Source organism: Macaca mulatta, chromosome 15 (assembly GCF_049350105.2).
Source record: "Macaca mulatta isolate MMU2019108-1 chromosome 15, T2T-MMU8v2.0, whole genome shotgun sequence".
NCBI classification, from domain to species: Eukaryota; Metazoa; Chordata; class Mammalia; order Primates; family Cercopithecidae; genus Macaca; species Macaca mulatta.
In genome coordinates, this window is record NC_133420.1 from 18,527,164 (window position 1) to 18,552,992 (window position 25,829).

General features: G+C 55.5%; 2 protein-coding genes across 23 annotated transcripts in view; one reads left to right on the forward strand and one right to left on the reverse strand.

Annotated features, from left to right (window-relative positions):
* The window catches only part of PTPA (protein phosphatase 2 phosphatase activator), a 37,420-nt gene extending 29,565 nt beyond the window's left edge, over positions 1-7,855 (reverse strand). For 9 of the 11 annotated variants that reach the window (XM_015116651.3, XM_077967847.1, XM_015116650.3 and 6 more), the window contains exon 1: positions 7,175-7,415. In XM_015116651.3, the coding sequence (XP_014972137.1) occupies positions 7,175-7,205 (31 nt within the window). In that variant the 5' untranslated portion in view covers positions 7,206-7,415. Of the gene's footprint in view, positions 1-7,014; positions 7,119-7,174; positions 7,416-7,773 lie in introns of those variants that run through there. The other 2 variants (XM_077967845.1, XM_077967846.1) reach the window with 2 other exon arrangements.
* A 196-nt stretch (positions 7,856-8,051) lies between these two features.
* Positions 8,052-24,300, forward strand: CRAT (carnitine O-acetyltransferase). 12 transcript variants are annotated; one of them, XM_015116604.3, is made up of 16 exons: positions 8,052-8,339; positions 9,817-9,915; positions 10,190-10,326; positions 11,010-11,273; positions 14,629-14,747; positions 15,864-15,917; positions 16,733-16,898; positions 17,242-17,416; positions 18,921-19,099; positions 19,644-19,744; positions 20,472-20,591; positions 20,750-20,872; positions 20,973-21,108; positions 21,816-21,878; positions 22,976-23,113; positions 23,500-24,300. In XM_015116604.3, the coding sequence occupies exons 3-16, from the start codon at positions 10,297-10,299 to the stop codon at positions 23,713-23,715; spliced, it is 1,884 nt and encodes a 627-aa protein (XP_014972090.1). In that variant the 5' UTR covers positions 8,052-8,339; positions 9,817-9,915; positions 10,190-10,296; the 3' UTR covers positions 23,716-24,300.
* The last annotated feature ends 1,529 nt before the right edge of the window (positions 24,301-25,829 follow it).

Here is a 25,829-nt window from a genome sequence, read left to right on the forward strand (position 1 = left end):
TGAGCTGAGATTGCGACACTGCACTTCAGCCTGGGCGACAGAGCGAGACTCCCTCTCAAAACAAAATAAAAAACAAAAAAAACACTAATTGCAATAAACAAATAAATTGCCAACTTCCTGAATAAGCACGGACACATAAATTATATGTGACTTCTCTTCCTGGATAAGGTTGGCAAATTAAAAATATCTGGCTTGGCCGGGCGCGGTGGCTCACGCCTGTAATCCCAGCACTTTGGGAGGCCGAGGCGGGCGGATCACAAGGTCAGGAGATCGAGACCACGGTGAAACCCCGTCTCTACTAAAAATACAAAAAATTAGCCGGGCGCGGTGGCGGGCGCCTGTAGTCCCAGCTACTCAGGAGGCTGAGGCAGGAGAATGGCGTAAAACCCAGGAGGCGGAGCTTGCAGTGAGCCGAGATCGCGCCACTGCACTCCAGCCTGGGCGACAGAGCGAGACTCCGTCTCAAAAAACAAAAAAACAAAACAAAACAAAAATATCTGGCTAGCGTGGTGGCTAGAACCTAATCCCAGCACTTTGGGAGGCCAAAGCAGGCAGATCACTTGAGGCCAGGAGTACAAGACCAGCCTGGCCAACCTGGCAAAATGCGATCTCTACAAAAAAAAATTTAAAAATTAGCTGGGTGTGGTTGTGCACCTGTAGTCCCAGCCACTTGGGAGGTTGAAGCAGGAGATCACCTGAGTACAGGAGGTGGAGGTTGCAGTGAGCTGAGATCACACCACTGCACTCCAGCCTGGACAACAGAACAAGACTCTGTCCCACTAAAAACAAAACAAAACAAAGAAAAAGACATCTGACATTGATTCCAGGAAGAGGAAACAAGAATTCTCCTGCTCTGTGGGTGGGAAGGTTAGTTGGTAGGACCTGCTAAGGGGACAACTCAGCACCTCCTTTTGAAGTAAAACACTGCATATACACAATGAGTCAACAGGTCTACTTATAGGAATCTATCTTTCAGATGTGCTCACGGAAACAGACAAAGGTATACATAAAGGCGCTTGATGCATCAAAAAAAAAAAAAAAAAAGGTTGGGCACAGTGGCTCATACCGGTAATCTCAGCACTTTGGGAGCTCCAGGTGCAAGGATCACTTGAGTCCAGGAGTTTGACACCAACCTGGGCAACATAGCGAGACCCGTCTCTACTTTAAAAAAAAAAAAAACTTCTTAGGTAGGGCACGGTGGCTCATGCCTACAATCCCAGCACTTTGGGAGGCTGAAGTGGGTGGATCACACCTGAGGTCAGGAGTTGGAGACGAGCCTGACCAACACAGTGAAACCCCATTTCTACTAAAAATATAAAATTAGTCAGGTGTGGTGGCACATGCCTGTAATCCCAGTTATTTGGGAGGCTGAGGAAGGAGAATTGCTTGAACCGGGAGACAGAGGTTGGAGTGAGCCAAGATCATGCCATCTCACTCCAGCCTAGGCAACAAGAGTGAAACTCTGTCTCAAAAAAAAAAAAATTTTGTTTAAATTAGAAACAACCCAAATAGGCTGGGCGTGGTGGCTCACACCTGTAATCCCAGCACTTTGGGAGGCCAAGGTAGGCAGTTCACGAGATCAAGAGTTCAAGACCAGCCTGGCCAACAAAGTGAAACCCCATCTCTACTAAAAATACAAAAATTAGTCTGTACAAGTGTTGCAAAAATGTAACAGATTAAACACCAAAGTTACTGAAGATCATTTCTAGGGGACGTGATTTATATAGGACTTCCATCTTCTAAGTTACATATTACTTTCAAAAACAAGCACAGGCCAGGCACGGTGGCTCATGCCTATAATCCCAATACTTTGGGAGGCCAAGGCGGGTGGATCACTTGAGCCCAGGAGTTCAAGACCAGCCTGGCTAACATGGTGAAACCCCATCTCTACTAAAAACACAAAAATTAGCCAGGCATGGTGGCAGGCGCCTGTAATCCCAGCTACTCAGGAGGCTGAGACAGGAGAATTGCTTGAACCTAGGAGGTAGAGGTTGCAGTGAGCCGAGATTGTGCCACTGCACTCCAGTCTGGGCGACAGAGCAAAACTCCATCTCAAAAATAAAATAAAATAAAATTAGCCTGGCATGGCAGCATGTGTGACTGTAGTCCCAGCTACTTGGGAGGCTACAGTGTGAGGATGACTTGAGTCTGGAAGGTTGAGGCTACAGTGGGTCATGATCATGTCACTGCACTCCAGCCTGGGTGTCAGAGTGAGACCCTATCTCAAAAATAAACAGCAACAGCAAAAAAAAAGCACATAGTACTTTTGTAATCAGAAAAAAGCAAGAGTTTCTATATTTTCCAGTTGATGTGTGAAAGGAAAACCCAGAGAAGTTTCATGTGCTGACCTAGAGGCAAACTTAACGCCAAAGCCAACTGCTTACTAGAAGTGCCCTAGCTAGCCGAATATCTCTTCAACCACATTGTAGGACTCCCTTCACTTTGTGATACTGAGAAATACAAGCCCTCAATCCTTTATTCATCATTCCAAAATCCATAAAGCTCTGAAAACCCAATTTTTTAAAAACTAAGTTTACCATAAGGTCATTAGGTATAAAATCTAAACTGATAAGAAGAGGTTTACAGGCTTTGTGTATCTGATTTACTGAGGGTATTTATACATTTTGCTGAAATAATTGTGTTTGCTTAGGGGATGCTGTCTTCTGAAATATGAAAAACTGTGAATTTCAAAACACACCTGGCCCTGAGGGTTTTGGATACAGAGTTGTGGACCTGAATTTACAACTGCAGAAGTGTTAGATTAGTAAGTATTGCCTTTACAAATGCAAACTCTCAGCCAGGTGCGGTGGCTCAGGCCTGTAATCCCAGCACTTTGGGAGGCTGAGGCGGTGGATTACCTGAGGTCGGGAGATCGAGACCAAGCCTGGCCAACATGGTGAAAGCCCGTCTCTACTAAAAATACAAAAAAATTGGCCGGGCGGTGGTGGTGGGCACCTGTAATCCCAGCTACTCAGGAGGCTGAGGCAGGAGAATCACTTGAACCTGGGAGGCGGAGGTTGCAGTAAGCCAAGATCACGCCACTGCACTCCAGCCTGGGCAACAAGAGCGAAACTCCGTCTCAAAAAAAAAAAAAAAAAAAAAAAAGCCAGGCGCGGTGGCTCACACCTGTAATCCCAGCACTTTGGGAGGCCGAGGCGGGCGGATCACAAGGTCAGGAGATCGAGACCACGGTGAAACCCCGTCTCTACTAAAAATACAAAAAATTAGCCGGGCGCGGTTGTGGGCGCCTGTAGTCCCAGCTACTCGGGAGGCTGAGGCAGGAGAATGGCGTGAACCCGGGAGGCGGAGCTTGCAGTGAGCCGAGATCGCGCCACTGCACTCCAGCCTGGGCGACAGAGCGAGACTCCGTCTCAAAAAAAAAAAAAAAAAAAAAAAAATGCAAACTCTCCCTAAAGTGGAAGGGTAAAGGACTATCGGTCACTCACAACATGGTATAAATTTGTCCCCCTGCCTTCCTCCTAAAACCTAGCTGATATCAGCTACATGGAGAAAAAGGGACAGGGACCTAAGAAGTTTCTGGAACATGTAACATTTGGAGAAACAGAGTCTGTCTGGAGAGGTCCTGAGGAAAAGAAAAGTGCCAGGGGACTTGGAGACCTAAGGAGAAGGATAGAGAATCTGAATTTAGAGAAAGACAAATCTCTGCCTAACTCAAACCAAGGCCCCAGAAAGAGACCAGAAGCTCTCTTCCTCCTCCCACCTGTCCTGCAAGCTCTGTTCCCAGAACCCAAAACTGAGGCCCCCTGCTATTAGTAAATTGGCACTTCAACTAAGATGCCAAATAAAAAGCTTTGTAGGTCAGACTAGTAACCCAACCACATTGCTTTTATGGGAAAATGAGTCCCACATTCCAAATAATCAACTTGGAAAAAATCTTTGGGAACATACAGCCCTTTTGTACGTGTGAGATAACCATTCTCTGCAAAGGGACAGCCTCCTCGGAGGTTGCACTGAGCCAAGATCACACTACTGCACTCCAGCCTGGGTGACAGAGTTAGATTCTGCCTCAAAAAAAAAAGGGGGGGTGGGGGGATGGCACTCCTGACATTATTTAACAGGTATATTTCACAGGAAGAAAGCCTTCAGGCCAGTCCATATTTGGGAAAAGGCTACCTTACCAGGAAGCACTATAACAAATTACTGATGAAACACACAGAAGTTGCCAGAACACACAATCCCAAATCAAAGAAACAAGCCTTCAAAGGCAGGACTACGATAAATGAGGTCACGCCCACAGTCTCTCCAGCCTCAGGTTATGTCTCTGACAAAGTTCCAAGGGACAGTGGATTCCCAACAACCTCACAGTATAAAATCAACATTCAGAATTTTAGAAATGTTCCTTTCTAAGCCCCCCAACAAAGACTATAATATACAGCATTATCATCGGCCATTTGGAACTCGTCTACATGTTCAACCTGTACAACTTTGAAACTTTGAAAAAGATAAGGGCAATCAGCATTTACTGATTGCCCACTATGTCCCATGCTTTGCACACATCTTCTTATAGAACACATACTACAATTCTATGAAGAAAGTATAGTAGTCTCATTTTAAGAAATAACAGGTTTTTTTCTTAGGAGAAAAAAAAAGAAATTTTAAAAAAGAGAGAGGTAACTGAGGCTCACAGAGGCTGTGACTTGCCAGGCAGAGCCAGATATGTGTGACTCCAAAATCCAAAGTTTTCATCATTACACTGAGTTAAGAGGAACTTTCTTGGTCGGGCGCGGTGGCTCACGGCTGTAATCCCAGCACTCTGAGTGGCCGAGGCAGCGGATCACTTGAGGCCAGGAGTCTGAGACCAGCTTGGCCAACTTGGCGAAATCTCATCTCTATTAAAAATTCAAAAAATTAGCCCGGCATGGTGGTGGACGCCTCGGCAACTCGGGAGGCTGAGGCACGAGAATCACATGAACTCAGGAGGCGGAGGTTGCAGTGAGCTGAGATTGCACCACTGCACCCCGGCCTAGGTGACAAAGCGAAACTCTGTGTCCAAAAAAAACAAAACAAAAAAGAAGAAGTTCTTTCCAGCTGTTCCCAAAAGTTGTTTCAAATTTCAAAAAAGGACCATGTTCAGGGACCTGGCTCTTTTCAGCCATGGATAACCTCCCTGAGCCTTCCTCTCTTTCAGGACACAGGTTCTCTCTCCTCCCACTCTCCACCCCCATTCATCCTAAGGGACACATTCATCTCACTGATAACAGTGGTTGCCTTATATCTCCTCTCTCCTGATATCATTACCAGAACTTTTTTTTTGGGAGATGGAGTCTTGCTCTGTCGCCCAGGCTGGGGTGCAGTGGCTGGAGTGCAGTGGTGCAATCTCGGCTCACTGCAACCTCCGCCTCCTGGGTTCAAGTGATTCTCCTGCCTCAGCCTCCCAAGTAGCTGGGATCACAGGCATATGCCACCACACCCGGCTAATTTTTGTGTTTTGAGTAGAGACAGGGTTTTGCCATGTTGGCCATGGCTGGTCTCAAACTCCTGACGTCAAGTGATCCGCCTGCCTCAGCCTCCCAAAGGGCTGGGATTACAGGTGTGAGCCACCCGGCCCAGAGTCATTACCAGAACTTCCAAGGCAAGCTTGTCCAACCCGCAGCCCAGGGCAGCTTTGAATGTAGCCGGACACAAATTTGTAAACTTTCTTAAAACATAGACCAGGTGTGGTGGTTCACACCTGTAACACCAGCACTTTGGAAGGCCAAGGCAGGCGGATCACGAGGTCAAGAGATCGAGACCGGCTAGGCGCGGTGGCTCATGCCTGTAATCCCAGCACTTTGGAAGGCCAAGGCAGGTGGATCACGAGGTCAGGAGTTCGAGACCAGCCTGGCCAATATGGTGAAATCCCGTCTCTAATAAAAATACAAAAATTAGCTGGGCATGGTGGCACGCTTGTAGTCCCAGCTACTCAGGAGGCTGAGGCAGGAGAATCGCTTGAACCCGGGAGGCGTTCACACCACTGCACTCCAGCTTGGAGGACAGAGTGAGACGCTGCCTCAAAAAAAAAAAAAGAAAAAAACCACAAAACCAGTATGAGACTTTTTTCTTTTTGTGACTTTTTTTTAGCTCATCAGCTCTTGTTAGTTACTGTTAGTGTATTTTATGTGTGGCCCAAGACAATTCTTCTTCCAATGTGGCTTAGATAAGACAAAAGACTGGACACCCCTGTTCTAAGGGCACACACACAGAGGTTTTGTACAAAATGTCTGGTTTCGAATGTCCTAAGAAACAGAACCCAGCTCTTTGTTCATCTCTTTTGTGGGGCATGGAGAGGATGCCTTTTTTGATTTTCAACATTTCTCCCTCCTGAGATCTTCCCAGGGACCACAAAATTGGAGACAGGATAGCAGGAATATCAAATGATTTCAAAACATTAGCTGTGTTTGGTGGGCCAACCTACTTGCCTCTCTGTCGGGAATGTAAAAGTTATCTATGGCCAGTCCAGCCTCCTCCTTCTCCATGAAAGGGGTCTCTAAGAAGATCCTTCCGTAGCACCTCCATCCCAGTTATTTGAGATGAACTAAAAAGAGGCTACAGTGTAAATAAGAGTTACCGAAGGAGATGCCAGAGAGAGACTAACCTCCTTGCACAACCAGCCTTTTAAAATTAGGGGTTTAGACACCACGGGCAGTTTCCCTCAATAAATTCTCAGTCACGGAAACCAGAGAGGAGGAGGATGAGGGGTGAGCAGGGCGCGGAAGCTGAAACTGGGGGCGAGGCAGGCGCGGCCCACTGAGCACCACCCCATCCCCTGAGCAGCGACTAATAAACACGGCAGCCTCCGGAATCACTTTCGCCCCCTTCCCTGGCAACTTCCCCACCAGGTTCACGGCTGACTTAGGCACGCGCTGCCCAAAGAGGCAAAAGGCCCCCCTTATGACCACGGTGCTGCCCACCCGGCATTCGGGCAGCCCAGACTCCCACAAAACCCAGAGCTGCGCCCCAATCACCACCCCTTTGCAGCCCCTGCTTCCCTCCCAGCGGTGCCCCATCACCCACCTCTCCCCTAAGGCCATTCAACTCAGTTTCTCCTCGGGGCCCCTCAGCTTTTGCCCCTCCAGCTCCTCCGTGTCCTGACTCTCGCCCTCCTGAGCCTCCCACACCTGGCGCCGCCCTCACCCTACCCGACCCCGGCCCGGCCTGGCCCCGCCGGCCTTACCTGGTGGCGGCTGCCGCTCGCCCTCAGCCATCTTGCTCCGGCCAGGAGCCGGCCCGGATGCCTGCAGTCCCCTCTCGCCTTTCACGCTTGCACCCACCCTTCCTCTCCCCGGCTCCACCAAAGGCTCCGGGTTTCCTGAAGACAAGTGAGCGCCGGCCGGCTATAACCGAAAACCGAGAGTTAAAGTCACCCCAGGGACGACGGCCGCCATATCGGTGCGGGGCGCTCAGGGAGCATGCCCATTAACGGCCGGCGCGCGGCGGACGCGCGGACTCGGGCGACGGCCATGTCAGTGCGGGGCGCGCGGGGCGCATGCGCGCCAACGGCCCCCAAGCGCCAGGTCCGCTAACGGCTGCCGGAACGACGGGCGCCGCGGCTGCCATGATTGTGCGGGGCGTCAAGTTTGGGTTGTGCACAGCCATGTTTTTCCGGGGCAGTCTCCTGTCCCCGAGTACCACCTGTCATCTTTGTGGGTGGTAGTGACCCTAATCCAAGGAATATGAGAGGACATTCTCCGGACAACACGGTTGTGTTTTCCTACCACTCTAAGAGTTACGCTCAAGAACACCAGACGGAGTTGGAGAGGTGCACACCGCTACCTCCAACAGCTTAGAAGACACGCGGGGGCGGGGGAGAGACAGCTGGACGGTGGCCTCCTCCTTCCTACTCCACAGATCTCAACGCCTTGCGGGGCCTCCCAACCAATGACTCGCCGTCGGCCCCGCCCCTCTGTCCCAGCACCCGCCGTGGCCCCGTCCCCAGCTCGCAGCCAGCCTACTGCGACCCGCTACCGGGAGACGCCCCGCCCCTCCTGACCCTCCCCAAGGAGACCCCGCCCCATCGAGGCCCCGCCCCATCGAGGCCCCGCCCCCGCCCCGCAGCCAGCCTCCCGGGCTCCGTTGCAGGCTCGGGGCCCGCTACCGGCCCAGGCCCCGCCTCGCGAATCCTCCTCCCCGGTGCCTGCCCGGCCCGGAGGGTGGGCGCGGGGCCGCCTCTACCGGCTGGCGGCCGTAACTCAGCGACCTTGGCCCGAAGGCTCTAGCAAGGACCCACCAACCCCAGCCGCTGCAGCGGCGGCGCGGACTTTGCCCGGTGTGTGGGGCGGAGCGGACTGCGTGTCCGCGGACGGGCAGCAAAGATGTTAGCCTTCGCTGCCAGGACCGTGGTGAGTGCGGCGGAGCCAGGGACTGAGGGCCCTGGACGGCGTGGGTGGCCGTGCGGTTGCGCCCGGGAGCGGAGACCTCGTCCTGCGGCCGCTATCCGACCCGGCCTCCAGCTGATGGGGTGGGGTGGGGTGGGGCCAGGCGGGCGTCCCAGGTTTGGCAGAGCAGGAGATTCGGGCGCAGCGTCAGAAGTGGGATTGAACCCACGTCCTGGAGCATTCAATTCCAACGACCCGGGAAAGACAGGGGGGACCCGGCTTCAGTTAGCACCCCCACCCTTAGACCCAGAGACAGGCCGGTGGGGGAGAGAGACCAGGAGCGTCCAGACCCGCGCTCACTCTCCCAGTTATTCTCACACACCCGTCGCACGCTTAGGCCAGAGCCACTTCTCCGACCCTGTCCAGTTAGTTGGTCAGGCTCCTTTGGTTTATCGGATGGTCCCTGGGGAATTGTGTGTGGCCAGAGAAACACGCAGAGGCATCAAGCTAGGCTGCTCAGAAAGGCCTCAGAACTGGCAGGTGGCAGCCCCATGGCCTCCCTCCCCTCCAGCCCCCTTCCCCACCCTGGCTGTATCTACCCCTCAGTCCTCCCCAGAGGGCAGCCTGGATGCTAGCCTAATTTCAGTTCCTTCCATCCCTAATCCAGGCATATGTTGCTGGTGTCTCACTGTCTCGGACACACACTACCGGGCCAGAGGGCAGAGGGTGCATCCAGGCTCAGGCTCAGAGGCCCTTCTAGGTGTTGCAACACCCTGAGCCTCCACTGCACCCTTGTCACTTGTCTCCCAAGCTGCATCTCATCCCACAAACAGACTCTAGGTCATTCTCCAGGACCATCCGACTAGCCTGGTTACTTTCCTGCCAGGGAAACTGAGGCAAGGAGGGACTTGCCCAGAGTCCCCTGGAGCTGCTCATTCAAATCCAGCCCAATCACAGCGTCCTTTGGTTTATTTTTCTTTTTTTTTTTTTTTTTTTTTTTTTTTTTGAGACGGAGTCTCACTCTGTCACCCAGGCTGGAGTGCAGTGGCCGGATCTCAGCTCACTGCAAGCTCCGCCTCCCGCGTTCACGCCATTCTCCTGCCTCAGCCTCCCGAGTAGCTGGGACTACAGGCGCCTGCCACCTCGCCCGGCTAAGTTTTTGTATTTTTAGTAGAGACGGGGTTTCACTGTGTTAGCCAGGATGGTCTCGATCTCCTGACCTCGTGATCCGCCCGTCTCGGCCTCCCAAAGTGCTGGGATTACAGGCTTGAGCCACCGCGCCCGGCCACTTTTGGTTTATTTTTCATACCAAAAGTCCTCCACTCTTGGACCCTAGCTGAATGAGCCACAGCTCAGGAAAAAATGAGTGTTGGTAGAGGGATGGCTCAGATGGGTCCCAGGAGTCCTGGAGAGAAACAGGAAATAGGCAGGGCTTCTGGCTGTCCCATCCACTGATGGCCTTTTCCTGGTGTCTGCTCCCCTGCACCAACCCTAATTTCAGGACCGATCCCAGGGCTGTGGTGTAACCTCAGCGGCCAGGCAGTCTCTGCCCTCCAGCCAAGTTTTCTCTCATCAAAAAGATCTTCACAGATTCTGACAGGTGTATTTTTTTATTACTTCTTGGCCTGCCTCCCTGGCACTGAGCCCATGCAGAGAAGAAAGGAAAGAACTTTCCAGGTTCCCTTCTACTGGAATGCCCCCCACCAGCCTCTCACCTGCTCCCCCTTCCTCTACTTCTGGGAGCTCGGGAGGGTGGAGTAGCTTCTAGAGTTCAGGAGCTTCCCCTGCCACTGCCACAACCCCCGTTGCCACCACAGCCATTGCCACTGCCACCTGCCTCCCCCTGAATCTTGGCTCTTGTCTTCTCTTTCCAGCCCAGGCAAGTGGCTGCCTCTGGCTAGGTTCTGCTCGCCCACTTGGTAGCACAGTTAGGCTTAGAGATCCAACCAAGGCAGACAGGGCCCAGAACCTCGGTCCTGCCATGGAAGAGGATGGGCAGCAGAGAGAGAAGGTATGGAACAGAGCTCCTGCCGCTCGCCTGCTCACTGCAAGAGCAGCCTCGGGCCCTCCTGTCTCTCTTTCTGCCCACTACAGGGCCCCCTGGACTTTCTCTCTTTCTGCTGCCTCTCACCCTCCATGCCAGGCCACCCAGCTCTCTCGCCACAGCACTGCCCTCACCCCACCCTCCCCCATCTCAGAGGCAGGAGGAAGCCCAAGGCCCCTCACCCGAAGATGCTGCCATTGTCTGGCTCTCTGTGATTCTCTCTTCTTCCCTTCTATTTCTCAACCTGGAAAGGGTGGGAGAAAAGGAGGTGGGGACCTCCAAGAGGGACAGTCACCACTCTGCTGGCTGGTTCCTCTTCCAGGGTGAGAAAGGAGGGGCCTGTGCAACCCAACAGGTGGGCGGTCCCCCTCACCTCTGCTACACCAAAGAGCCATTCATCCTGACTTGATTCCCCTGAGCCTTGCCAAGAACCATGGCCACACCCCACCCTTCCCCATCCCTACCTACATCTCCAGGCCCTGGAGAGGCGGGGACATCTATAGCTCTAGGGCTGGGAGGCCAGCGCCAGCCCCACCCAAGAGGCTGTCTCTGCCCCAGGAATGGGCACATAAGTGCCCAGGACTACAGCTTTGGGACTGCCAGGGCTCCAAGCTGGGAAGGGAATGAACAGGATGTTCTGCTGCCTGCAGGTGAAGCCTCTGGGCTTCCTGAAGCCCTCCTCCTTGATAAAGGCTTCCGGACGCTTCAAGGCACACCAGGATGCACTGCCACGGCTGCCTGTGCCCCCTCTCCAGCAGTCCCTGGACCACTACCTGAAGGCGCTGCAGCCCATCGTGAGTGAGGAGGAGTGGGCCCACACCAAGCAGCTGGTGGATGAGTTTCAGGCCTCAGGAGGCGTAGGGGAGCGCCTGCAGAAGGGGCTGGAGCGTCGGGCCAGGAAGACGGAGAACTGGGTGAGTGAGAGATGCCCTCACCGTGACCTGCTGCTGGCTGCACGTGCACAGTTCTCCAGTGCCCACTGCGCTGGCACGGCCGTTCATTTGCTGCCCAGAGTTTTGTGAGCACATACTCTGTGCCTGGCACTTGGCAGGGCACCAGGTGATCAAGAAGGACACAGTCACCAGCCCACTGGAGCTGACATTCAAGTAGGGAGGAGAGAAAGGGGATGAACAGGACACAGGTTGTGGACAAGGTGTCATGTTCTGGGATAGAGGCAGGAGTGGGGTGCAAGGACAGGTACAGCCAGGTAGAAGAAGATGCCCTTGTGGGCCGGGCGCGGTGGCTCAAGCCTGTAATCCCAGCACTTTAGGAGGCCGAGGCGGGCGGATCACAAGGTCAGGAGATCGAGACCACAGTGAAACCCCGTCTCTACTAAAAATACAAAAAATTAGCCGGGCGCGGTGGCGGGCGCCTATAGTCCCAGCTACTCAGGAGGCTGAGGCAGGAGAATGGCGGGAACCCGGGAGGCGGAGCTTGCAGTGAGCCGAGATCGCGCCACTGCACTCCAGCCTGGGCAACAGCATGAGACTCCGTCTCAAAAAAAAAAAAAAAAAAAAAAAAAAAAAGAAGATGCCCTTGTGCTCCGTGGGACAGCCTTAGGCAGCGGATACATGTCACTTAGTGACGGATCGCCCTGGTTCTGTGTCTGATCTGTGACACAGGTGTACCCAGTTTGGAAAATGTGCCTACACCAATGCTTCGTGTGCTTTTCTATTTACATCTCATACTTCAACACACAAATTAAAAAGGTGACAGCCGGGTACAATGACTCATACCTGTAATCCCAGCACTTTGGGAGGCCAAGGCGGGTGGATCACGAGGTCAGGAGTTCGAGACCAGCCTGGCCAACATGGTGAAACCCCATCTCTACTAAAAAGACAAAAATTAGCCAGGTGTGGTGGCAGACACCTATAATCCCAGATACTGGGGAGGCTGAGGCAGGAGAATTGCTTGAACCTGGGAGGTGGAGGTTGCAGTGAGCCAAGATTGTGCCTCTGCACTCCAGCCTGGGCAACAGAGCAAGACTCCATCTTGGAAAAAAAAATGGGGGGGGGTGCCGGGCACGGTGGCTCATGCGTGTAATCCCAGCATTTTGGGAGGCCAAAGTGGGCGGATCACGAGGTCAGGAGATCGAGACCATCCTGGCTAACACAGTGAAACCCCGTCTCTGCTAAAAAAAATACAAAAAAATTAGCTGGGTATGATGATGGGCACCTGTAGTCCCAGCTACTCAGGAGGTTGAGGCAAGAGAATGGCGTGAACCCGGGAGGCGGAGCTTGCAGTGAGCCAAGATCACGCCACTGCACTCCAGCCTGGGCAACAGAGCAAGACTCCGTCTCAAAAAAAAAAAAAGGTGGCCCAGCTGCTGGGAGGGAGGGAGAGTGGGAGCCAGAGATGAGGGGGAGGGGTGACATCACCCCCAGGGAGCTGTGGCAGCCTGGGTCTGACACTGGATGGGAGACAGGGAGAGTCATTAGGTCCAGGACTGTTTTGGAGGCAGTGCCAGTGTCACTTGCCAATGGTGGGGGCAGGGGTGGAATTTGTCAAGTCGGGGTTGCCTGAGGGAGAAACTGCCTGTGGGAGAGCCACAGCGGGTCCCGCCCTGGGAAGTGCTGTGTTATAGGGGATGTCATGGGGATGGGAGGTGGAGCTCTAGCCCTGAGGCTTGGCGGAGGCTGGGGGGCTGCACACAGGAGGTGGGAGTTGTCGACATTTGCTGAGACTCGTCAGGTCAGGACTTTGGACTCCAAAACCTGGGACAAGTCACCTCCCCCTCACCCCTTGCCAAGGGCTAGTGGCCCAGCGCCACAGGGGAGTGCGTGTGATGAAGAGGCACATCCTGCTGCTGTTCACCACAGGGTGAGGGGACGCAGGGTGGGCCCAGGTCTCTGGGGGTGGAAGGCCAGAGAAATCTGTACTGGCTGTGTTCAGGGACGGTGGGTGTTGCAGTCAGCATAGAGGACACAGGGTGACAGTCACCTGGGAGTGTGCGCAGTCCCAGACATGGAGCCTTTAATACCACATCCCTGGCTGGTGCCCAGAGACCCCCACCCCCCAGACAGAGGACGGACTGTCAGGGCAGAGAGGGAGGCAGTGTCACCCACATCTTGTCACTGGCATAAGGATTCATCCTTGCAGGGAGCGTCGCCTCAAGATTGCCCTAACCTTGAGATCAAAGTGGGTATCTACTCCCCGAGGCCACAGAGCAAGACCAGGTCCCTCAGGCTGCTCTGATACCCTGGTCTCCTGCCTCCTTGGACAGTTCTCTGCTGGGGATGGTCAAAAACTCACTTATTGGGCCAGACGCAGTGGCTGATGCCTATAATCCCAGCACTTTGGGAAGCTGAGGCAGGTGAATCATTTGAGGTCAGGAGTTCAAGCCTGGCCAACATGGTGAAACCCTGTCTGTACCAAAAAATACAAAAATCAGCCAGGTGTGGTGGTGCACACCTATAGTCCCAGCTACTCAGGAGGCTTAGGCAAGAGAATCGCTTGAATGCAGGAGGCAGAGGTTGCAGTGAGCTGAGATAGCACCATGGCACTTTAGCGTGGGCGACAGAGTGAGACCCTGTCTCAAAAAAAAAGTCACTCATTGGACTTTTTGTAGACCCTTCCCTTTTTTCCTTTCTGTCTATTCAGGCATACATTTTAATTTAACGTATGGCAGTCATTGACAGAGAATGTGTAAAATGAGAATTCATTCACCTTGTCGGGCGCAGTGGCTCATGCCTGTAATCCCAGCACTTTAGGAGGCTGAGGTGGGCAGATCACAAGGTCAGGAGATCAAGACCATCCTGGCTCACACGGTGAAACCCCATCTCTACTAAAAATACAAAAAAATTAGCCAGGCGTGGTGGCGGGCGCCTGTAGTCCCAGCTACTTGGGAGGCTGAGGCAGGAGAATGGCGTGAACCCGGGAGGCGGAGCTTGCAGTGAGCTGAGATTATGCCACTGCACTCCAGCCTGGGTGAGAGAGTGAGACTCCATCTCAAAAAAAAAAAAAAAAAGAATTCATTCACCTTGCTGCCCCTCCCTACACCCCAGGTTTCCTCCCGATCTTTTCTTTCACGTCCTTTCTTAGCAGCAGCGTCTGATTGATCTGGCTAATACTGATCACTCGGGCTAAAGGGAAGAGGCTGGTGGGTTTAAGGTGTGGGGCGGGAAGGGTGGGTTCTGGATCTAAGCATTTACTTTGAGAATCTCCACAGCGGGGTAGAGGGCATGGGGCCAGCCACGTCCCCTAGCCCTGGGGAAGAGGGAGCACCAGGGCCCATGCACCCCTCCTGACAGGCTCTGGCCCTTTTCCCAGCTGTCTGAGTGGTGGCTCAAGACTGCCTACCTCCAGTACCGCCAGCCTGTGGTCATCTGCTCCAGCCCAGGTGTGATGCTGCCCAAGCAGAACTTCGTGGACCTGCAGGGTCAGCTCCGGTGAGTGGCTGGGGCTAGGGGGCTGGGAGGCAGCCGGGCCCCTCGAGTCCACTTCCCCCAGCGGCTTGGAGGGGCCCTGACCCTGTTTATCTTTCTGCCCCACAAACAGCCTTATGAAGTAGGGAGCATCCTCCCTATTTTACAAATGGGGAAATTGAGGCTCGGAGCAGGGAAGGGAGCTGCCCAAGACCCCATTCAGGAAGCAGGGTCTCTCCAGCTCTGAAGCCTCATGGCTGTTAACCACATCTTGGTGGAGGCCCCATCCTCCTCCATACCTGAGGCTTCTCCCCAGCCCCAGTTTTAGCACTTCACCCCTCCTTCCCACTCTCCTCAGCCACAGGGGTGACCTCTGTACACACTCCCCTTTTCCACATTCGGCCAGGTCACCTGCGCCAGCCCCTATTCCAGTCCTACCAGAGATAAAAATACCAGCAACAAGGATCTCCTGCCCAAGAACCAGCCACTGGCTGCCGCCACCTGCTTCTCTTAAAGGGACCAGGGCACCCTAGGAAGGGCCGGGGTTCAGGCCCGGGAACTCCAGCCAGTGGTCCCCATGGTGGGATCCAGGGGCAGCCCCAAGCATTGAGGATGGTTGCCATGGGCCAGACAGCCCTGGGAGGAAGGCGGCCTGGGGGACACAGAGGCCCAGAGTGGGGAAGAGACCTAGTGGAGGGAACACTGGAGCCACTGCTGTCCCATTCACACCATCGCAGGGGCCTGGGGCCCTCCAGAGCCAGTGCTTCCGAGCAGATGACACCCCCTCCAGATTCCAGGCTGTGGTTCAGGAGCTCACGCCCTCTGTGGGTAGACCCAGCCCACTGACCCCTAACCAAGCCACACTCCAGCTGCAAGGGACTAGCACCCAAGTCCTACCAGGCCCTTGGCCACCAGCACTTCCCCGAGCCCTCCTGACTGTGCTCCCTCTAGAGGTCACAAAGAAGCAGACACAGACTGGCAAACTGGGACTCCCAGGCTCCTCCCTTGCGCTCCTGGGCTTTCTGGACGCGGTGAGGGAGGATGGAAGACTAGGCCTCCCACTCCCCAAGCAGGTGTCCCTAGCCCGGGGCCTCCCTCAGGGTGTCCACACAGCTTCTAATCTCTAATCAATCTTTCCAGATTTGCTGCCAAACTCATTGAGGGTGTGTTGGATTTCAAGGTCATGATTGACAAGTGAGCAGCCCCACCCCTGCCCAGCCCCACACCTGCCCAGGCCTGCCTAATTACCACAGCCACCTCTGACCCCAGCCCTGGCCCGGCAGGCCCAAAGCTCAGTCACTTTCACTTTCTGTCAGCCCAGCCTTGGGTGGGATTTGGGAGATGGAGCACTGGGGATTGTCATCTGCTACAGCTGCTGGAATCTCCTCTTGGTGGGTGACCTTGTCCCATCCCAACTAAAGAGGACCCCAGAGTTTTTTTTTTGTTTTTTTTTTTTGAGACGGAGTCTGGCTCTGTCGCCCAGGCTGGAGTGCAGTGGCCAGATCTCAGCTCACTGCAAGCTCCGCCTCCCGGGTTTACGCCATTCTCCTGCCTCAGCCTCTGGAGTAGCTGGGACTACAGGTGCCACCACCTCGCCCGGCTAGTTTTTTGTATTTTTAGTAGAGATGGAGTTTCACTGGGTTAGAGAGGATGGTCTCAATCTCCTGACCTCGTGATCCGCCCGTCTCGGCCTCCCAAAGTGCTGGGATTACAGGCTTGAGCCACCGTGCCCGGCCAACCCCAGAGTTTTATTCACTGCCTCATCTTCCCTGTTACAAACTGAAGCCCAGAGAGGGGAAGGGAGGGAGTTTCTAGGTGACGTCTGAACAGGGCCCGCTGGGGCAGAAAGCGAGCCCCCTGCCTGCAGCACAGCCCTGAGGTGTTTATGCTGGGAGGGGGAGCGGGGACACTGTGTAAGCCCCCAGCAGTACCTAGGAGGTCCCTGTCGACCCTGCCTTCCTCCCCATTCACTTGCCCAGTGACGCCCTCGCTGCCCCTGTGCCCTGCAGTGAGACCCTGCCCGTGGAGTACCTGGGGGGAAAGCCACTGTGCATGAACCAGTACTATCAGATCCTGTCCTCCTGCCGAGTGCCGGGCCCCAAGCAGGACACAGTCAGCAACTTCAGCAAGACCAAGAAGCCTCCCACGCACATCACCGTGGTACACAACTACCAGGTGGGTGGCCCCCACCCACGCCTGCAAGCCCCTGCCCTGCTGCAGGAGTACCGCAGGACGGCTGCGGTCAGCTTCCCCACTGGGGTTCCCCAGCACACATGCCCATGTGCCCCAGGAATGGGCGTCTCCTGGCTTCTCCATTGGCGGCCCAGGGAGGCCAGGAGGGGCCGTGGGCCTGCCCAGCCCAGAAGGGCAATCCAAGGACCTTCTCCCCCTCACACCCTTGGCCTGACTCCATCCCCTCCAAGGCCAAGGCCAGGAGGAGGCAGGTGTGGGGAGGTGGCTGCTCTCAGCCTGAGGTCCCCGCTCAGCTCCCTCCTCTTACCTGCCTGTGCCCCGACAGTTTTTTGAGCTGGACGTGTACCACAGTGATGGGACGCCCCTCACTGCAGATCAGATCTTCGTGCAGCTGGAGAAGATCTGGAACTCATCCCTACAGACCAACAAGGAGCCTGTGGGCATCCTCACCTCCAACCACCGCAACTCCTGGGCCAAGGCATACAACACCCTCATCAAAGGTGCCTCTTGCGGGCTGTGCTGGGGCTGCACACCCAGGCCTCTTTCCCTGGTGGGGACCAGCCTCAACACCACCCATAGGGTACCCGAAGTCTGGTGGCAACAAAGGAATGAGAAGAGACAGGTTAAGAGTTCATAAAGGGGGCCGGGCGTGGTGGCTCACGCCTGTAATCCCAGCACTTTGGGAGGCCAAGGCAGGCAGATCACGAGGTCAGGAAATCGAGACCATCCAGGCTAACACGGTGAAACCCCGTCTCTACTAAAAATACAAAAAGTTAGCCTGGCGTGGTGGCGGCCGCCTGTAGTCCCAGCTACTCGGGAGGCTGAGGCAGGAGAATGGCGGGAACCCGGGAGGCGGAGCTTGCAGTGAGCTGAGATGGCGCCACTGCACTCCAGCCTGGGCAACAGAGCAAGACTCTGTCTCAAAAAAAAAAAAAAAAAAGATTCCATAAAGCTGGGAACCAGGGGTCAGTTGCAAAGTGGAGGCTGCAAAAGGTGCAGAGTTCTGGTCTCCACACTATTTGTTGAGTACAATCACTTAGATCTAAGAAGCAGATGTTCAGGGCGAAACAGTGAAAGGGAGGCAGTGTGTCATAGGCGTAATCTATAGCAATAGCAGTTTCAATGAATCTCCTTTGTGCTCAAACAGCATATCTTTAACTTACTGGAGAGTAGCTAGTGGGAGCGGCTTAACTAGGAGCCTGCACGTCTGTCCACATTCTAGTGTTTCAAAGGAGTGTCTTTCTCCTTGAACACAGTGTTTACAGATAGAGCGGGTCTCGCTCTGAGCATGGGAACATGATGGCAATTAGGAGGCTTTCCTCCTCAGCGGCCTCTTGTGGCTTTCCACAACTTATTATCCCATATTTTTAAGGCCAGTTTATACAGGCACCCCACAAGCCCTTTTCCCAACATTCCCCCAGCACTCTGGGCCCCGCACAGCCGTGGGCAGCCGTGGTTCTCACTGCATCCTCTCAACGTGGAGCAGGCAATGTAGGCCCCGTGTCATAGATGAGGACACCTCATGGTTAGGGTGGTTTCTGTCTGCTAAATAGCAAGTTAGGATTACAGTCCAAGTCCTCTGGCTGAGGATCCCACCCACCTCCACGCTCCCTGTACCCCCGAGCACCAGCAATCCTCCAAAGCATGTCTTGCTCAGGGGCATTAGCCCCAAAGTCAGACCACCTGTGTGGGATCCCTGGCTGCCACGCCAGCTCCTGTGTGACCCTGGGCTTCCGTTCCTGTGTCTAAAGTGGGCCAGGTGTTGGGTCCTGCCTCAAGGAATGCTGTGGGACTGCAGGGTCCTGTTGAGTTTGAAGCTCTGAACCCACACCCTACACTCGGTGAATGCCCTGGAGGGCCCCTGAGGTGGGGATCTCCTCATCTCAGAGGGGTACAAATAGGTCAGAAGAGCCCAGGGCAGGAGGCTGTGGAGGGGCTGGTCCATCTCTCCCACACCCTGAGACTCACCCCATTTTGAGCCTCCCCACCCCATGCCACCTGCAGACAAGGTGAACCGGGATTCCGTGCGCTCCATCCAGAAGAGTATCTTCACCGTGTGCCTGGATGCACCCGTGCCCAGGGTCTCAGAAGACGTATACCGCAGCCACGTGGCAGGCCAGATGCTGCACGGGGGCGGCAGCAGGCTCAACAGCGGCAACCGCTGGTTCGACAAGACGCTGCAGGTGAGGCCCAGCAGGGCTTTGCCCACTCGTGTACACCTGAACAGGGCCTCCATGGCCTCGGGACTTCCTGCCCCTCCCCGGCCCTGCGTCCCCAGCCTCCTAGCTTGTAAAACAGGCAGGAAGCCAGCAGGCTGGACGCCACCATAATTACCAGGCAGCCAGCCTGTCATCACCAGTCCTGCCACTGGCCTGGAAACTGCTGCCACCCCCAGCACACCCCCTCAGCGCCTCACAGAGAACCTGGGATCCGGGGTCAGCCAGTGCAATCCTGGCACAACAATCCCTCTCTGCACCTGTAAAATGGGGAGGTGGTCAACCTCACTGGCAGAGTAGTTTGAAGGACTCGGTCAGGCACGCTGAGCGTGGGATGTGCTTAGCACACCAGGGCACCCAGTGAATGTCAGCTATTGTTAATAACAGTAGTAAGTCAGCATAGCCCATTGAGATGGCTTCAGAGAGGCCCTTGCCTCGACTAAAGAGTGGTTGGGTTGGGGCCACCCCCCAGGGCCCTGGGGCTGACCGGGGTCTCCCTTCCCTTCCGCAGTTCATCGTGGCAGAAGATGGCTCCTGTGGGCTCGTGTACGAGCACGCCGCAGCGGAGGGGCCCCCTATCGTCACCCTTCTGGACTATGTCATCGAGTACACGTGAGTACAGTCACATCTCTCGCCTAGTTCCCCAGCGCCTAGTGACAGGTGACACACAGGTGACAGACCAGCTTATAGGGGAATATCACTCTCCTTTGTGCCTGGGAATCTGTTTCTTCCAAGGAAGCCAGCCAGATAAGGTGGCTTATGCCTGTAATCCTGACACTTTGGGAGGCTGAGGCGGGAGGATCAGTTGAGGTCAGGAGTTTGACATCAGCCTGGCCAACATGGTGAAATGCCATTTCTACTAAAAATAGAAAAAAAAAAAAATTACCCAGGTGTGGCAGCATATGCCTGTAATCCCAGTTACTCAGGAGGCTGAGGCAAGAGAATTGCTTGAACCCAGGAGGCAGAGGTTGCATTGAGCGGAGACTGTGCCACTGCACTCCAACCTGGGCGACAGAGTGAGACTCCATCTCAAAAGGAAAAAAAAAAAAATTAGCCAGGCGTGGTGGCAGGCACCTGTAATCTCAGCTACTCAGGAGGCTGAGGCAGGAGAATCACTTGAACCAGGGAGGCCAAGGTTGCAGTGAGCTGAGATCACACCACTGCACTCCAGCCTGGGCAACAGAGCAAGACTTCATCTTTTAAAAAAAAAAAAGAAAGCTGAAGTGAAGGTGGTTTTCAGAACAAACACATCTCCTTGGGCTGGCCCCCACCCTGGTCTCAGAATGGACCCAGGCTCTAGAGGCGCCAGCATGAGCCTGAGGCCCCATGTACTGTGCAGGAAGAAACCCGAGCTCGTGCGGTCTCCCATGGTGCCCCTGCCCATGCCCAAGAAGCTGCGGTTCAACATCACTCCCGAGATCAAGAGCGACATCGAGAAGGCCAAGCAGAACCTCAGCATGTAAGTGCCTGCCCCTGTCATCCCGTGCTGGGTGGGTAAGGCCAGACCCTTGAGCTTGAGTGGCTCCTGTGCCAGCTCTCTCATGATACCCAGACCCTCTGTGGGGTTGGCAGGGGCTGCCGGGGCCTGCCCCTCACCTGCCCTTCCCACACCCCCAGCATGATCCAGGACCTGGACATCACCATGATGGTGTTCCATCATTTTGGAAAGGACTTCCCCAAGTCGGAGAAGCTAAGCCCAGACGCCTTCATCCAGATGGCTTTGCAGCTGGCCTACTACAGGTGCACCTCTGCGGCCCGCCCATGGAGGAGGGAGGAGACCTGGGGGCAGGGGAGGGGGTGTCCGCCTCCAAGGGGCGTGCTCAGCCCCATTTCCCACCAGGATCTACAGGCAGGCATGTGCCACCTACGAAAGTGCCTCCCTGCGCATGTTTCACCTGGGCCGCACCGACACCATCCGCTCGGCTTCCATGGATTCACTCGCCTTTGTCAAGGCCATGGATGACTCCAGCGTCACGGTGAGAGGTCTGGGGTGAGGCAGGGTGAGCTGGGTCTAAGCCATCTCCCTCGTGCTCACTCAGTCAACACATTGATTGAGCACCTACAGGATTCCAGCCCCATGGTGGGCTCGGGGAATCTAACAGAAGCTGGAACCGTGAATCTAGCTCTGAGCTTCCTGGGGGCCAAAGAGAAAAAGGGAGTCATTCATTTGTTCATTCATTTATTCATTGGCAGTAAAGCAACTGCGCTATGTCAGGCCCCAGCTGAGGACCAAGGAGTTGGCAGGTGCAATACTCGCTCTTTTGTTTTTTCTTGTTTTTTTTTTAGAGAGAGTCTTGCTCTGTCCCCCAGGCTGGAGTGCGGTGGCATGATCTCGACTCACTGCAACCTCCACCTCCTGGGTTCAAGCAATTCTCCTGCCTCAGCCTCCCAAGTAGCTGGGACTACAGGTGCCTGCCACCATGCCCGGCTAATTTTTGTATTTTTAGTAGAGACGGGGTTTCAGCATGTTGACCAGGCTGGTCTCAAACTCCTGACCTCAATGGATCCACCTGCCTCGGCCTCCCAAAGTGTTGAGATTACAGGCGTGAGCCACCGCTCTCGGCTCTAATAGTTTCTCTTAAAGAGCTCAGAATCTAGTGCTGGGTGAGGGATGGGCTACTGAGGTGGGCAAAGAGAAGAGAAGGGACAGTGCTTCAGCTCCCTCCGACCCTCACCACTCTAGGGGCACCAGAAGGTGGAGCTGCTGCGGAAGGCCGTGCAGGCCCACCGAGGCTATACCGACCGGGTGAGTGAGCCCGCTTATGCCTACTCACTTGTCCCTTAGTATCAGCCATCTGTCTGTCCCTCTGACTATCCATCCCTGCAGCCAATGGCAATGGCTGCCAACCCTTTGCTAGGACCACACCTCCCCCAACCTGGGGGCACCTGGAACCAGGCTGAATAGGCCCTACTTTTTCTTTTTTTTTTTTTTTGAGACGGAATCTTGCTCTGTCGCCCAGGCTAGAGTGCAGTGGTGCGATCTCGGCTCACTGCAATCCCCGCCTCCCGGGTTCAAGCGATTCTCCTGCCTCAGCCTCCCAAGTAGCTGGGATTACAGGCACCCGCCACCATGCCCAGCTAATTTTTGTATTTTTAGTAGAGACAGGGATTCACCATGTTGACAGGCTAGTCTCAAACTCCTGACCTCAGGTGATCCACCCACCTCAGGCTCCCAAAGTACTGGGATTACAGGCGTGAGCCACTGCGCCCAGCCAAATATCTCCATTTTAAAGTTGGAGAGACCCAGCCTGGGCCCAGTAACTGCCCTGGTCCCAGGTTCCAGGGTTGGCCTGGGCCCTAGATTTTGGGTCACACTCTCTCCCTGATGCTAGGTATATGTGCTCCAGCAGACAGCGAGTTTCCTGCCCTCCAGCAGCTTGGGCTGCAGTCAGGGAGGTGGCTGTCTGGGTGCATGTCCAGGCTCTGTCTCTGAGCAGCTGTGTGTCCAGGCTCTGACCGTGCTACATGCACACATCCATTTAAAGCTTACTGCCACCCTGCCAGGGGAGTGCAGGACTCACCCCTCTTTACAGATGAAGACACTACGGTTGCAGAACCTAAGCAACCTACCAAGGCCCCGCAGCCAGGATGGGGCTAGGCCACCCAGTTCCAGGGCCCTGCTCCGCAACCCTGCACTGTCCTGCCTCCCTGGGCAAATCCCCGCCCCCCCGAGCCTCAGTTTCCCCATCTGTGAAACAAAGGCTCTCTCTGGCCAGAATACTCTGGTCTCTTGGTTCTGAGTGGTCAGTGCCTGGGAAGGATGGCGCTGCCACAGGCTGAAGAGGGCAGGGATACCCCGCGGGTCCACAGCCCCTGCTCCTGACAGCTCTCCCACCCCAACAGGCCATCCGTGGAGAGGCCTTTGATCGACACCTCCTGGGCCTGAAGCTGCAGGCCATCGAGGACCTGGTGAGCATGCCTGACATCTTCATGGACACCTCCTATGCCATCGCCATGCACTTCCACCTCTCCACCAGCCAGGTGGGCCACTGCCCCAGGTGCCCCGGGGGCTGCAGGCAGAGAACCCACTGGCAGTTTGACATGGCCCACACAGGCCCCACTGGCCCAATGCCAACACAGCTGAGTTCCAGAGGAGGAACTAGGGACAGGGGCCTATCTGCAGCCCAGGCAGGCTGAGAAGGGGTCAGTGCTTCTCATGGGAGAATCAGCTTCCCTGACTCACTGGTCAGGTATAAAGGAACATTTGATTCGTGCCAGCCTGTACTGGTTGCTGGGATATGGCAGGGGACAGACCATGGTCTCTGCCCTCAAGGGGCCTGCAGTCTTGGCAGAAGCACAGGCAGCCTGGGAAGTGCTGGGGGCGTCAAAGTAGGGGAGCTTGAGAGCTTTCGTCCTGCCATCCCCAGGTCCCTTCCAAGACAGACTGCGTCATGTTCTTTGGGCCCGTGGTCCCCGATGGCTACGGTGTCTGCTATAACCCCATGGAGGCCCACATCAACTTCTCCCTGTCGGCCTACAACAGCTGCGCAGAGACCAACGCCGCCCGCCTGGCACATTACCTGGAGAAGGCGCTCCTGGACATGCGTGCCCTGCTGCAGAGCCACCCCCGGGCCAAGCTCTGAGCCCCTAGGACTCAGGCCTGCCAATGCCACAGCCAAGCCCACCCTGGGATGGGCCACCCACCAGGGCTCAGCCCATTGGTTCCCTCTTCCCTGGTCCCCCCAAATCTACTAAGTCACGGACCACATCCTCCAGGGGCCTGCAGGCCCCAGCCAAGTGCCTTCCGTGGGTCATCTCAGCACCTGCCAGGGCCCGACCTGGGGCTGAGTGCAGAGGCTGAGCGGGACGTTAGGCCCGGGCCCCGGTGCCTCCTCCACCGGTGCCTCCTCTGGGGAAGGGAACCAGCCCTCTGGAACAGGAGACTGGCAAGAGCTCTTTGTCTCACCAGCTCACCCCCGCCACTCCCTGCCATCTCTATGACCAGGCCAGCGTCTGTACCCTGCTTCCCAGACTCCCAGGACCTGGAGACAGGACTGTCTGGGGCAAGGGGCCAGGGTGTGAGGTTTCGCCTCCGTGGCGGCTGTGTTCCTGTGGGTAGCATGGCTAGCAAGCCGCCTCTGGTTCCACTCAGCTTGGTTCCTGCCCCTGCCCTGTTGTATGATATTTATATTGCAAGGTCATCAATAAATGGGAATTGTGTTGGTGAAGAGGTGTTTCAGCTGAGGCAGGCAGGGTGGGGGCAGGCACCTGGCCTTGCCCTCTTCAGCTTTCCCTGGGCCTGGGAGCTGGTGACCAAGCAGCCAGTGCGCCCGAGGACTTTGGTCCAGGAGCCAAGGGCCAGCTGTGACCTCGGGGCACTGGGCCCAGAACTGGGCCAGAGCCAGGGCTGCGTCCTTCACCAGCAACTTCCCACCTACCTCTGGCTTGGGCCTTCCCAAGTCCCATGGGTTGTGGGTAGGGGCAACTCTCCCAGGGGACTGTGGGGCCCAGCAGTGTGGCTGATATCCAGGAACCCAGGGTGTCACCCTGCTTCCCCCCACTGAACCCAGCAAAAGTAGGAGTACAGCAGCAGGCTCAGCTTACCCCAGACCCAGCCGCTGCCAAGACAGACACCTTCGGGGGTGGGCAGGGGAAGCCATCAGAGCAGAACCACGTACCTGCCCACAGTCCCATGTCCATGGCTGAGCCAGGACATCCTGGCAAAACCAAGCGTGCTGTTTGTGGGGAGGGGAGAGTCTCCCACTGGAACACTGGCCTGTGAGGAAGGCCCGTGTGAAACCCCAAGGGTGGATGCCGGGGTGGGCCGAGGGAGGTTGGCTGGCCTGTGAGTAAAGGGCTCTGTGACCGGACTAAGCTGGGACAGTCACCTCAGAGTGGGGCCTGTGGTTTTCTCCATTTGTCAGATGAAGAAGCAGGCTTAGTGAGGTTAAGATCACCAGGACACTAAATGGCAGAGCAGGATTCACAGAGGCCACACTTGTCTCCTCTAGGCCAGGGCTCCAAAAAGCCCCTCCCTAGAGCCAGGTCCCCAGCCCCAGGCCACATCCACCCACCTGTCCCACAGCAGGGGCTGGAGAAAGGGAGGCTATGGGTGCCCAGCCTCAGGACCACGAGTGAGCGGGTGAAGAGGGAGGTCAGGCTGAGCCTGAGCTCTAATCAGGCATGGGGGGACTTGCCAGGCCTGGCCAGCGGTGGCATACTCAGTGAGAGAGGGAAGCCACTTGCCCAGTGCCCCAAGGGGACCGGAGGTGTAGCCCAGACAATGGGGGGAGTGGGTGGAGGCAGGGAAACGGATGCCTCCATGGGGAACAAGTAGGCTGGGAAGAGAATGTCACCTGGACCAGCACGCCGACTCTGCTCCTCTCTACACAACAGGGTGCTCCCTCTGGGGGTGACTAGAACCACTAGGAAACAGGGTCCACAGCAGGGCAGAGTGAGTGCTGCATGAGCAACCAGGGGTGGGCCTGCAGCCAGCCCAGGGCAGGACAGGGAGGGGAGAACGAACAGTCAAGAGGCTGCCAGACACCCTAGATTCCCGAAACTCAGCTAAGAACCCTACAGGTCTGAATATAAGGTTGGATTTTTCCCCCAGCACCATCCTTCTGAATTGGGGGGCATTCCCGTAGGGTGGCGGCATTACAGGCCCCATCACATGGAAGCCCCCTCAATTCCTTGGAGCCACCAACTATTGTTCAAGGAGGGTGCATTCAGCGTCTGAGCAACCTCAATCATGGTG